The 12,186-nt window shown below is 49.8% G+C and overlaps 2 protein-coding genes and 1 long non-coding RNA gene across 3 annotated transcripts; 2 read left to right on the top strand and 1 right to left on the bottom strand.

Annotated features, from left to right (window-relative positions):
* Window positions 1–5,034: 5,034 nt before the first annotated feature.
* Window positions 5,035–7,324, bottom strand: LOC144376973 (uncharacterized). Its single transcript, XR_013437413.1, has 2 exons — window positions 7,184–7,324; window positions 5,035–7,088 (listed from the first exon to the last, which is right to left on the bottom strand). It is a non-coding gene; the product is annotated as an uncharacterized LOC144376973 (long non-coding RNA).
* Window positions 7,325–7,348: 24 nt separating this feature from the next.
* On the top strand, window positions 7,349–9,332 carry Znrd2 (zinc ribbon domain containing 2). The gene is made up of 4 exons (XM_005333440.5): window positions 7,349–7,479; window positions 7,573–7,724; window positions 7,852–7,936; window positions 8,379–9,332. Exons 1-4 carry the CDS (start codon window positions 7,461–7,463, stop codon window positions 8,720–8,722), a joined length of 600 nt encoding a protein of 199 aa, XP_005333497.1. The 5' UTR covers window positions 7,349–7,460; the 3' UTR covers window positions 8,723–9,332.
* A 148-nt stretch (window positions 9,333–9,480) lies between these two features.
* Fam89b (family with sequence similarity 89 member B) lies at window positions 9,481–11,115 on the top strand. The gene is made up of 2 exons (XM_078045622.1): window positions 9,481–9,928; window positions 10,333–11,115. The coding sequence occupies exons 1-2, from the start codon at window positions 9,638–9,640 to the stop codon at window positions 10,609–10,611; spliced, it is 570 nt and encodes a 189-aa protein (XP_077901748.1). The 5' UTR covers window positions 9,481–9,637; the 3' UTR covers window positions 10,612–11,115.
* The last annotated feature ends 1,071 nt before the right edge of the window (window positions 11,116–12,186 follow it).

Genomic DNA, 12,186 nt, shown 5'->3' with positions numbered 1-12,186 from the left:
ATTATATCTTTGAAAAAGAGAGTCCAGAGCAAAGGCAATTAATGCCTCATTGCAAAATGTGCAGAAACTCCAGAGACTCATAGAGAATTGTCTTACAGTAATATCCAATCCTCACTTGTACACCAACTTGGCTTTTTTTACTTCCATGGTAATTTGATCAACAGGGGATAAAACCATTTTTTTCCCCATTTGTCACATACAACATTTAATTGAGGTCACTGCAGACATTCTTCAAGCAGCAGGATGAGGCTAACTTGCAGTACTGACTTCACCCATGTCCCCCGTGGTCCCAGGTGAGCAAATCTATAAAACATCAGACCTATCTTAGAAAACCAGGTGGCTTCCTCCTTAAGTCTCTGCACAGACCCCTCCACTAGGCATGAAGCACTAACCAACCCAGGTACAAGGGGATACATTAACTGCATAGGGCTGGGGATGTGGCTCAGTTGGTAGAGCGCTCACCTAGCACGGAGGCACTGGATTCAATCCTCAGCATCACATAAAAATAAATTAAAGGTATTGTCCATCTACTATTAAAAATATTAAATGAAAAGAAAAAGAAAATTTAAAAATTAACTGCACAGACTCTGTCTTGGCCATAAGGAAGAAGCCCAGAGAGATCCGATCAACCATATCAACCTTGGTCAGTGAATAGAGACTGACCTAGTGACTCAAGGTGATGATCACTTTGGCTAAAGTCAGGGACAGATTCCAAGAGACTGTTTCCAGGAGAGAAGCAAATTAATGCTTGACTTCCACATAAAAAGTAGAATCTGGTGCAGAGGGGCTCATGGCACTTTTGGGAAGAAACACAAAGCTGTCTCAAATAAGTGGGACCTACATCAGTTAAGGGACACCGATTGATATTGCCTCCAGTGTGGCCTCCTCACAAGCTGGTAGGTCTCCCAACCCCATTTGGATAATTGAGTCTACCCCTTGTTTTGGGAAGGACTGAGAACCATAAGTCAACCTGTCCTGTTTGTCTGTGCCACTACCCCATGAAATGACTGAGTCCTGGCTACGGGAATAGTGATGGGGACAGCATGTGAGTATTGGTGTTTATGTGGGAGGTACAGGAGCTGAGGCCACCTCTGTCATTTCCCATCTCTTGGGAAGGCTAAGAAGAATAGCAATCAAATCCCTGACAGAACCAAGGTGGAGAATGGCAGACCCACAGTCTGTTAAATTTAAGGCACTTGCAACAGTCTGGGAGAGGTGAAGCAGGGTTTTTCCCTTAGCAAGGAAGGTTCCAGGGAAAGCGGGTTGGAAAGACAGAGATGATTAATATCGCTCCTTCTCCCACGTCCCCAGGGTCTGAACTGTTCCTTCCCAGGTGCCAAAGCTGTTGCTCTCCCTCCTCTGACTCAAAATTTGTATATCCCATTCCAGTAGCTGTAACTTCTCCCTTTTCCTGATCATCTCCTCCTCCTAATCATCACCTGAAAGTGTCAGGTATGAAAAGGACAAGGGCATTTTAATCAAACTTACAGGGATACATTCTGTCCCCACTTAGCCTATGGACCACTGTTTGTATGTGGCAGGGAATATTGAGGGACTCTGGGAGAGGTGTCACAGCCAAGGGCTGCAGTTATTCCTCTGATCCCAAGAGTGCCAACAAGAGAATTCGGGTGGCCTGGGCCACAATTACATTTGAGTCTTTCCAGACACAATGATGCACACCTGGATCCAAGAACTTGGGAGGCTGAGGCAGGAGGATTACAATTTCAAGGCCAACCTCAGCAACTTAGCAAAACTCTGTTTCAAATCAAAACATAAAAAAAAAAGGACTGAGGGTGTGGTTCAGTGGTAAAGTGACCCTGGATCCTATCCCCAGTACCATACACTACACACACACACACACACACACACACACACACACACACACACACACACGTTTGAATCTTCTAATCCCCCTGTTGACTAGGCTGCTACCTGGGAATCACTAACAAGCCTGGCCTGAAATTGATGTTAGGGGGAAGAAAGAAGCATCGTGTCCCCTACATGGTTAGGATGGAACCTGGAATTTTCAAAGTTGTTCTAAAAAAACCTCCACCCTCACATTCCAATCTTCATGAAGGATGTGGCCAAGATGGGAGATGGTCCCATCCTGGGGACAGCTGCATTCATAATTAGATTGCCTCACCAAGGTGTGGGGACCAGGAGGGAGAGCTAGAAGTATTCCTGAGTTGATTTTTGAGGAGGCTGTTTCAGAGTTCACAGGGGCTGGTAGGGAGCATGGTCACTGTCAGCCTATTCTGAGTGGCTTTTGGGATAAAAGACTTCATATGGTCCAGAAAACTGTAAACACAACACAGATTCATCTCAAGAATTACAATGGCAGGCTGGGGTTGTAGCTCAGTGGTAGAGCACTTGCCTAGCATGTGTGAGGCACTGGGTTTGATCCTAAGCACCACACAAAAATACTTTTTTTTTTTTAAAAAAAAAAGGTATTGTGACTATCTACAACTAAAATAAAATAATAAAGGACCACAGTGGCAAGGCACCATTTGACCTGAAAAGTGTGAGGTATCACCATAGTCCCAAAGGGGAACTGAGCATCTCGTAAATTAATCTGTCAGGTGTGGGCAGGGGCAGTGCTACATATAGTGTAATCTCCCTTATTGTGAAATAAACAGATGAACTTTTGGCAGAAATCACAAGTCAGGCATGGAGTGGCAGCCTCTGCTTCAGAAGCACAGAATCCTTTCCTTTGTACCCCCTCTATGATGGCTAATGTGCTGCCAGTCTAGTATGGTGATGAATCCAAGTGGAAATGAGAAAATGGCAGTGCAGCAAGCAGTGAATCACGATCAACAGCTTGATCCCAGTCAGTGTCATCATATAATGGGCCCTTAACACGGGCATCTATGTGAGTGACAGACAGTTTGAGCAGCTACGATTTTGTTTCCATGATTAGTTTCAGTTTGATGAAAACTTTGCTAGGTGCTTGGCAGTGTTCTTGCTACCCACTTTGTCCATTTCACATAGGGTGGCTGCAGGACTCAGCAACCATGGCCACCTTGTTTTCCACCTGCAGTTGCGATGTCTGCACCATTGGCTGACCTGGATCAGTCTCTAGCTGAAGATTCCTCAATTTTGTTGGTCTTTTAAAAAACTTTTGGATCAGTTTCTATTCTCTATTTCACTTATTTCCACTCAAATCTTTATTATTCTCCCTTTATTATCTTTCCTTCTACTTGTTTTTGGTTTGTTCTAGTTTCTTAAGGTGAAACATTAATTTATTGATTTGAGATCTTTTTTTTTCTTTTTAAAAATTTTTTAAAGATGATGATGAACCTTTATTTTATCCATTTACTTATACATGGTGCTGAGAATTGAACCCAGTTCCTCACACATGCTAGGCAAGTGCTTTACCACTGAGCCACAACTCCAGCCCTTTTTTCCTTTTTTAATATAAACATTAGAAGCTATACATTTCCCCCTAAGCATCACTTTGGCTGCATTCCATAAAATTTTCTGCATTGTTTTCATTTTAATTAATCTCAAAGTATTTTCTAATTTCCTGTGTGATTTCTTCTATGACCCATAGATATTTTAGGAGTATGTTGTTGAATTTCTGTATAAAGTTTCCTAAATCCCTTTCTGTTATTGATTGCTAATTTCATTCGATTATGGAATGAGAATAGATTTTGTATGAGTTCAATCTTTTTCAATGTATGGATCCTTAGAGAGTTTTCAGACCTCACATACGGTCAATCCTGGAGAATATTCCATGTGCATTTCAAAAGAATATGAATTCTGCTGTTTATGGAGTGTCCTATAGATGTTTGTTAGAACGTTGTTTGGTGTCTGTCTGACTTGCATAGCTGTGACCTTTGTTTTTTAAAGGAAGTGCTTAGGGGAAAATTTATAGTTGTTAATGTTTACATTGAAAAGAAAAAAAAAATCTCAAGGGCTGGGGATGTGGCTCAAGCGGTAGCGAGCTCGCCTGGCATGCGTACGGCCCAGGTTCGATCCTCAGCACCACATACAAAGGTGTTGTGTCCGCCGAAAACTAAGAAAAATAAAATATTAAAATTCTCTTTCTCTCTCTATCTCTCTCTCTCTCTCTTTCTCTTTAAAAAAAGAAAAGAAAAAGAAACTCGAAGAACAAACCAATACAAGCAGAAGGGAGGACAATAAGGATAATCAAGATTTGAGTGCAAGTAAGAGAAATACAGCAAAGCGACAGGGAGAATCAACTAATTCAGAAGTTAATTATTTGAAAAGAATTGACAAACCTTTAACTAGAGACCGAGCCACTCAAACCCAGGTCAGCCAATGGTGCAGACCTCACAGCTGTTGATAGAAAGTGATATGGCTGTGGTTGTTGAGTCCTAAAGTCTCCCACAGGTGAAATAGTCTTTAATAAGCACACTGCCCAACAACATGCATCGATGGCAAGCCAGGCGAGCACGCTACCGCTTGAGCCACATCCCCAACCCCTTATAAAAGAATCTTTATCTTAAGAAAAGAACTAAGATCTTTCCCCGTTTGGGGCGGTTTGTTTTGGTTTTGGTGGGAGGATGCAGGGATTGAACCCAGGTTCTTAGGCATGCTGAGTATCTTAGGCATGCTAAATACATGCTCTACCACAGAGCTACACCCCATCCTTTACCCTATGCTGAAAGGGGATGGGAACTTCTGTACTTCCGGGATCAGTGTCAGTACTGCTTGTTTCAATGAGGCAGACCTGCATCTGACTGTGAGAAGCTATCTATTCCTCCCCAGGACAGATTTATGCAGGATATGCAGGAGGGGTATTGGGGATTGAACTCAGGGGCCCTCAACCACTTAGCCACATCCCCAGCCCTATTTCTTGTATTTTATTTAGAGACAGACTCTCACTGAGTTCTTTAGTGCCTCACTTTTGCTGCGGCTGGCTTTGAACTCATGATCCTCCTGCCTCAGCCTCCCAAGCTGCTGGGGTTACATGCATGCACCACTGCACCTGACCCTACTCTACTTTTAAACAAACTAGTTAAGACTGACACAAGTTCATGGATGCTGGCAAAAGACACAAGACTTCTGGGATGAAGACAAAGGACTTTATTACAGCACAGCAAGCAACATGAATGTAAGCATATCTGTTACTTCCCCCTTCCAAGTCTATTGAAGGGGGCCTGCATAGATGCCTATACATGGTGAGTTGAATTACAGAGAACCCAGGTCTTTTATAAGGGACAGTGGGTATAGCAGCCCTTTGCTCTAGAAGGAGCCATTATTTCTACAGTCCAAGGCTGTACACTATACAAACATACTTGAAGATAGTTCAGAATAAAGGTACATACTCTTTTGTGTCTCTGCTCCTGCAAAACCTGCATAAATGAGAGATTGGTAGAGAACAGTTGCCTAGTACTCTTTACTCACATCTCCTCGCTACATCCTCACACAATCCTGCCAAGTAAACATAAGTAGCTCTGTTTCAGAGGAGGAACTGAAGTCTGGAGAGGTGAAGTCAATTCCTCCAGGTGACAGAGCCAGTAAGCAGAAGATCTAGGATCAAACTCAGGCCTGCCTGATTCCAGGCCTATGTCTTGTCCACCCTACAGTGGATCTTGAGGCAGGAAGAAGTCCTGAGAGAGGAAGGGGATAGAATTCCCTGGAGTAGTGGGTCAGGAAGAAAGTAGGAACAGTAGGAAGAGATGAGAGAGAACAAGGATTTTATTTGTAGGATCTTGGAGACCATAATAAGGACTTTGGACTATTGTTTATGTGTAATAGGGAGATGCCAGCTAGTTCTGAGCAAATATAACATGCCATATGTTCTAAAAGACTTATTCAAGTTTCCTACTCTGTGAAATGGTGACAACAGAACAACAATATGAGGAGAAAATGAAAGGGGAAAAATGGGAGGATAAATGACCAGTTGATACCAGGCAGAACAGGAGTTGAGTGAGTCTTGATGATGACACAGAGGGTACACTGGGGAATTCAGGATGGGCAGGAACTGGAGACTGTAATGGCCTGGAAAGTCTGTGCATATAGGCTGGAGTCCAACAGATGGTTCAGGGACAGTTTCTACAGTCAGTCTGGCAGAAATGAATCGGGATGCAGGCCCTGAGTTAAGTACATTGCTGCCCAAGAACCTGTTGATGATGGAGAGAGTAAAGAGGTACACAGGGCTCTCCTAGGAGGCAGCAAGAGTGAAAAAAATGGCAGTGCCAGGGGGTCCTGTAGGAGGAAGATGGGATTGGTGAAGGGCATTACAAGTAAGATTAAGAAAGCATATTTTGCCGGGCATGGTGGGGCACGCCTGTCATCCCAGTGGCTCCAGAGGCTGAGATGGGAGGATCATGGGTTCAAAGCCAGCCTCAGCAAAAAGTGAGGCACTAAGCAACTCAGAGAGACTCTGTCTCTAAATAAAATACAGAATAGGGTTGGGGATGTGGCTCTGTGGTCGAGTGCCTCTGAGTTCAACCCCTAGTACAAAAAAAAAAAAAAAAAAAAAAAACCAAAAACATGTTTTGTCCAGGGAAGGAGGTTTCGGATGCGATTTGGGGGGGTCTAGTCCTAACTCCTTTTTTACTGTCCTGGTTTACAGCCTTGAGACCTAGCAAGTTGCACATCTAGGGACCCCTGCCTACCCCATCTGCTTCTAATCTAATAAGGAGGTAGATGCACCTAGAAAAAGAACACGAAAGAAAGGGGAAAATCATAAAGGCCAATGTTCAGGGAGTACCAGCAACTTTCACTTGCAATCCACTTAAGAAAAGCCTAACGGTCACAAGTATATGTAATAAGTACCCCATCCCCACTCCAGAGCGGCGCGGCTGGAACCTGATCTGCGCATGCCCAGCACAAAGCGGGTTTTTCAGTCAGCAAACTTTCTGAGGTCATAAACTTAAAAAAAAAAAAAAAAAAAAAAAGTCTGCTTAGGGACAGGCTTTGCATTAGTCCCAGGAGTCCCAGGTCTTGGCACTAGGTGGGGGTAGAACATGTGACAGACTGGAACTCTGGACGTGCAGAAGGGGAGCGTCTTGAAATAAGCCGACAATGATCCCCGCTGGTCCAAGTGAGGCTCCACACGCGCGCAACCACGGTGGCGGTGGTTGGTTGGGATTACGACACTGCCCCGCCGGCTCAGCCTGTGAGGAAAGGACAACCCCAAGTCAAGCAGAGGCCAGCGAGGGCTTTTCAAATCAAGTGGTCCCCTCAATTCGCGGAGGGCAGGAAAAGCGACCTAGCGAGCTCACTCCTGAGCCCTACGACGCGAGCAGGATTTCCCCGAACACGCCTCTCCAGTTTCTGTCTGCCAGGGTCTGGGTGACTGACGCCCTTCCCGGGTAAGGTCGAGACTGCTGCAGACACGCCCCACTGTGGGCAGAGCGAGATCTGAGGACTCCTGGGATGCGTCACTTCCGCCCTCATCCTCAGGCCCCTGTGGAAGGGGCGGGGGCGCGGCGAAGGCGCTCTGCTTGTGCGACATTTCCGGTGAGCCCAGCGGCGACAACGGCAACATGGCCCTGAACGGCGCTGGTGAGGACTTGGGCTACGGGGGCCTGTGGCTGCGGGGCGCGGGAGCCTGCTCGCTCCGGCAAGATCCCGGTCTCTTGTGCCTGTCTTCCCCAGAAGTCGACGATTTCTCCTGGGAGCCCCCGACTGAGGCGGAGACGAAGGTGCTGCAGGCGCGACGGGAGCGACAGGATCGCATCTCCCGGCTCATGGGCGACTACCTGCTGCGCGGTTACCGCATGCTGGGCGAGACGTGCGCGGACTGTGGGGTGAGGAGAGGCTCGGGCGAGTGGCCGGCGATGGGCCCGCGGGCAGGCCGCATGGCCCCTCCTCAGCCCTCCCCTTTGAATCCCATCGCCCCGCTTCTCACCCTACCCCGTGTGCTTTCTGGTCCAGACGATCCTTCTCCAAGACAAACAGCGGAAAATCTACTGCGTAGCTTGTCAGGAGCTCGACTCAGACGTGGATAAAGATAATCCGGGTGAGGGGTCCGATGTGCTCGGTGGGGAATTGTTGTGGTGGTAGATGCCCAGAACAGTAGGCCTGGGAGGTGACAGTGGAGTCTGTGGGTGGGCAGACTCCAAGATGCTTTCTCCTTTAGGCTCTGGAGAGGACCATTCATTGAGAACACTAAGCACCTCCTGTTCCCACACTGCGGGAGAGTCTGAGTGCAATCAGGCACAGTCTTGATGGGCCCATCAAGTTAGGGCATAAAAAAACTGTGATACAAAAATAGAAAGTGGGTTGTGACTGAGAGTGTAGCTCAATGAAGTGCTTGCCTAACATGTCCAAGGCTCTGGGCATAGTTTTAAAAATCTGCAGCAGAGTTTAAAAAACAAAACAAAACAGTAAAGAGCACAAATAGAGGGTTCCTGGGTGTGCCAGTCATTCTGACCATTCCACCCACTTTCTTCCCTTTTTAGCTCTGAATGCCCAGGCTGCCCTCTCCCAAGCTCGGGAACACCAGCTATCCTCTGCCACAGAGCTGCCCTCTGGCCCCAGGCCCACACCTCAGCCCCCAGTACCACGACCGGAGCATTGTGAGGGAGCTGCAGCAGGGCTCAAGGCAGCCCAGGGGCCACCTACTCCTGCTACGGCTCCAAGTGCAGATGTGGTGACTTGCACACAGGCAGCCCTCCTGCAGAAGCTCACCTGGGCCTCAGCTGAGCTGGGCTCTAGCACTTCCCTGGAGACTAGCATTCAGCTGTGTGGCCTTATCCGGGCATGTGCTGAGGCCCTGCGCAGCCTGAAGCAGCTGCAGCACTAAGACCCAGCCCAGCCCAGCCCAGCCCACCCCCGAAAAACCCTCTAGAAAAGTCGATGTTCCTGTGTGTTTTTTTTTTTTTCTTCTTGGTTCTAAATGTGCATGCCAGCCCCAGCTCCACTCCCCTTTTTCCTACTTTTGGCCTCTCACCTCCCTACCCTATACTTCTCCTGAAGCCCTGAAAGTTGAGTTGAGTTTATATCTGCAGTCAGGATGAGTGGTAGGTACAGGGCTGTGTGATATCCCCTTTCTGAGGAGGACATAGCCTTCTCAAAGTCAGGAGCAAGAGGGTGGACCACCAGCCTTGTCTGTAGCTGCACCCTCCTCCCCTAGCCAGCTAAGCTAATTGGTGACTGAGATTTGGGATTCTGTTCCCAGGGTAACTTCTCCTCTCTCTCTTAAGCATCCTGGTTCTATCATGCTGCCTCACCTCATGCCCACTCCAGTACTCAGACACTGACAGAGATTGTAGGAACCCCAACTTTGCACGCTAAGAGCCACGCATGGTTTTGCCCCAATATTCTGATCCCCATTTTTAGTACCTTTTCTTAGGGAGGGTAATTGTGAAGGACACTTTGTGGAGAGGGGCAGTAAAAAAGAACCGCCAACGACACCCGCCTGTTCCTTTCGGACTCTTTTTTTTCTTTCTCCCCTTCTGTGGGCGCTCCTGTTGTTTTTACCAGGCTTTTCGCGACGCGGTCCCCCGGCCTGTTGCCGGTTTAAGAGAGGCCCCGCCCATGCGGAGGGGTGGGTCAGGGGCGGAGTCAGAGGAGCCAGGGAAGGAACAAAGCGCGGCCTGCGGGTGGCGGCTGTGCTGGGCAGGCCGGGCCGGGAGGTGCCGAGCCTGCGGGTGGCGGCCCGGGCAGGGCAAAGCTTTGCGGGGAGGAAGGTGGTATCGCCCTCTGCGCCGGCACGGCCATGAACGGGCTGCCCTCTGCTGAGGCTCCAGGTGGCGCGGGCTGCGCCCTAGCCGGGCTCCCGCCGCTACCGCGCGGCCTCAGCGGCCTCCTCAACGCAAGCGGGGGCTCGTGGCGGGAGCTGGAGCGCGTCTACAGCCAGCGCAGCCGCATCCACGACGAGCTGAGCCGCGCCGCCCGTGCCCCAGACGGGCCCCGCCACGCCACTGGCCCCGCCAGTTCGGGGCCAGCCTCCGGCCCGCGTCGCCCAGTCAACCTCGACTCAGCACTAGCCGCGCTGCGCAAGGAGATGGTGAGTGGGTGGGCGCCGCGGGGGGGAGGGTCCCGGGCGAGGTGGATCGCAGGGGCACCGGACTGGGTCTCAGAGGTCCCACAGAGGCATTTGAGTTATGGGGGTTTGTAACAGTAATTAGCAACAGCCAGGCGTGACAGTAGTTACTATACATATGTATTTTTAATGTTTTACTCACGTTACCTCATTTCATTCTCAAAGGCAGGAGCAAGAGGGCTGGACCACTAGCCTTGCTCTATTGCAACCCCACTTTACAAATGAGGGTCAGTGGCTTGCTTAAAGTTCCACAGCTTGCACGTGCCTTCTGTTGTCCCTAGAACTTTCACTTTGGAAAGATTGGCTAGGGTTGTGACCTGGGCCGGGGGCTCTGGATTCCAGGAGAGCCCACTGTCAGTTGTCTGCAGGTGGGGTTACGGCAGCTGGACATGTCGCTGTTGTGCCAGTTGTGGGGCCTGTATGAATCAATCCAGGACTACAAACACCTGTGCCAAGACCTGAGTTTATGCCAGGACCTGTCATCTTCCCTGCACTCGGACAGCTCCTATCCACCGGATGCCGGCCTCTCTGATGACGATGAGCCTCCTGATGCCAGCCTGCCCCCTGACCCACCACCCCTCACTGTGCCCCAGACACATAATGCCCGAGATCAGTGGCTGCAGGACGCCTTCCACATCAGCCTTTGAACAGCTGGGGTGGGTGGGGATGCACCCATGCAAAAGGGTCAAAACTCGCCCCTGAGCATGTCCTCAGAAGACAGTGCCTGCTCTTCCACCTGTACCTCCTCACCTCAGGAGAGCCAGGCATATGCCTCTCAGGCAAAACTGCCAACCCCTTCCTGGTTGGTTGGCACTGGGTGGGCACCTGGGTTGCCATGATACTGGGCCTCTTCTCTACATATGTGCACCCCCAGCTTGGCGATGGGGCCCGAAGTATCTTGCACTCTCCTTGGCATCACTGGGATTGGGATGAGTGCCTGGCTCCTATCTTTTCATCTTTTGCTGCTAAATGGCAGCTGCTGGCTCAGGGGCATTCCACCTCTGGTCCCTGGGATCCACTGCCCTGAATAAGGGCCTCAGGACCCATGCCTGCACACATCCAAGAGTCCATAACAGGCTAAGGCCCCAAGCTGGATATTTTAAGTTTAGGGGCCAGCCTCCTGGGCTGGTAAATAAATAAATAAACAAACATCCCTGAGTTCCTGTTCTGATTGCTGGCGCTGGGCAGGAATGTAGCGGCTTCTGACAAGTGAGTTCCACATTTCACCGGCAGGTGGCGTCCGAGACCCCTGAGTGAAAGGCTTACCAGCGGCGGCTGCGAATCATTCTCCCCCAGCGCAGTTGGGAGCGTTCCAGGCTGCCCGAGCCTGGCTCCGCAGCTGTAGGACTGCGGTGGAGTCACTTCCCCTCTCCCACTGGCGGCTTTCTCGCCCAGCCCGCCTTTCCCAATCGCTTTGGGTTTTCCTGGCCCGCCGGGAAGGAAGGAGAAGAAGCCGCCCATCTTGAGGAGAGAAACTTTCCACCTCGAGTGGGGGCGGAGTTGGTGCAACACAGGAAATGGGTGGGCCGGAGCGGCGGTCCGGGGGCCCCTCGGCAGGAGAGGGGAAAGCTCAGGAAGGCACTGGAGCTCATGGCTGTGGAAAGAGCTATGGAGGCTGAAGGGAGTGTAGTTTCGGCCTCAGTAGGGGCCAGAAAAGCCCAGAAGATGAGGGCTGGGCCCCAAGCCTGGGTGTAAGAGACTCAGTGTCAGTGAAGCGAGATTGGGGTCCCAGACACCCTCATTGCACACTTTGTCTCATACACATCGCACGGCTCGCCTGCTCCCCACACACTTTGCACTAAAGACTTTCATGTAAAGCTCTTCCCCTTACTCCGGAAACCGAGAACCACGCTATTGGGACTGAAAGCCATAATCGGGTGTCAAGCCCACCGGAAGAAGCCAGCACATTCATGAGGTTGCACACTTCAGGCTTAACAGGCAGCTCACCCCGTACTCTGCAGCACAGTCACCTGCCTCCTGGAGTTGCAACTCAGCTGGAACTCCTGGCAGATCAGATGTCCTGATCAAACCAAGTACCAAGCACCAGGGTCCCCTGTCAGTTCACAAACCTGACAGGGCAAAACGCAGGTCGGGAGGAAACCCACCACCGATGTATTGCCCCAGGCCAGTTCTCTTAAGTCAGGGTTTGACTTCTGCAGATGCTCATGCCCCTGCTGGGCTGGTGGGTGGGCAATAAAAACTCTAACTTAGGTGTTAAGTCT

The sequence above is a fragment of the Ictidomys tridecemlineatus genome, chromosome 4, assembly GCF_052094955.1.
Source record: "Ictidomys tridecemlineatus isolate mIctTri1 chromosome 4, mIctTri1.hap1, whole genome shotgun sequence".
In the NCBI taxonomy this organism is placed as follows: Eukaryota; Metazoa; Chordata; class Mammalia; order Rodentia; family Sciuridae; genus Ictidomys; species Ictidomys tridecemlineatus.
The sequence above is the reverse complement of the archived record's forward strand: the minus strand, read 5'-3'. Positions and strand labels throughout refer to the sequence as shown.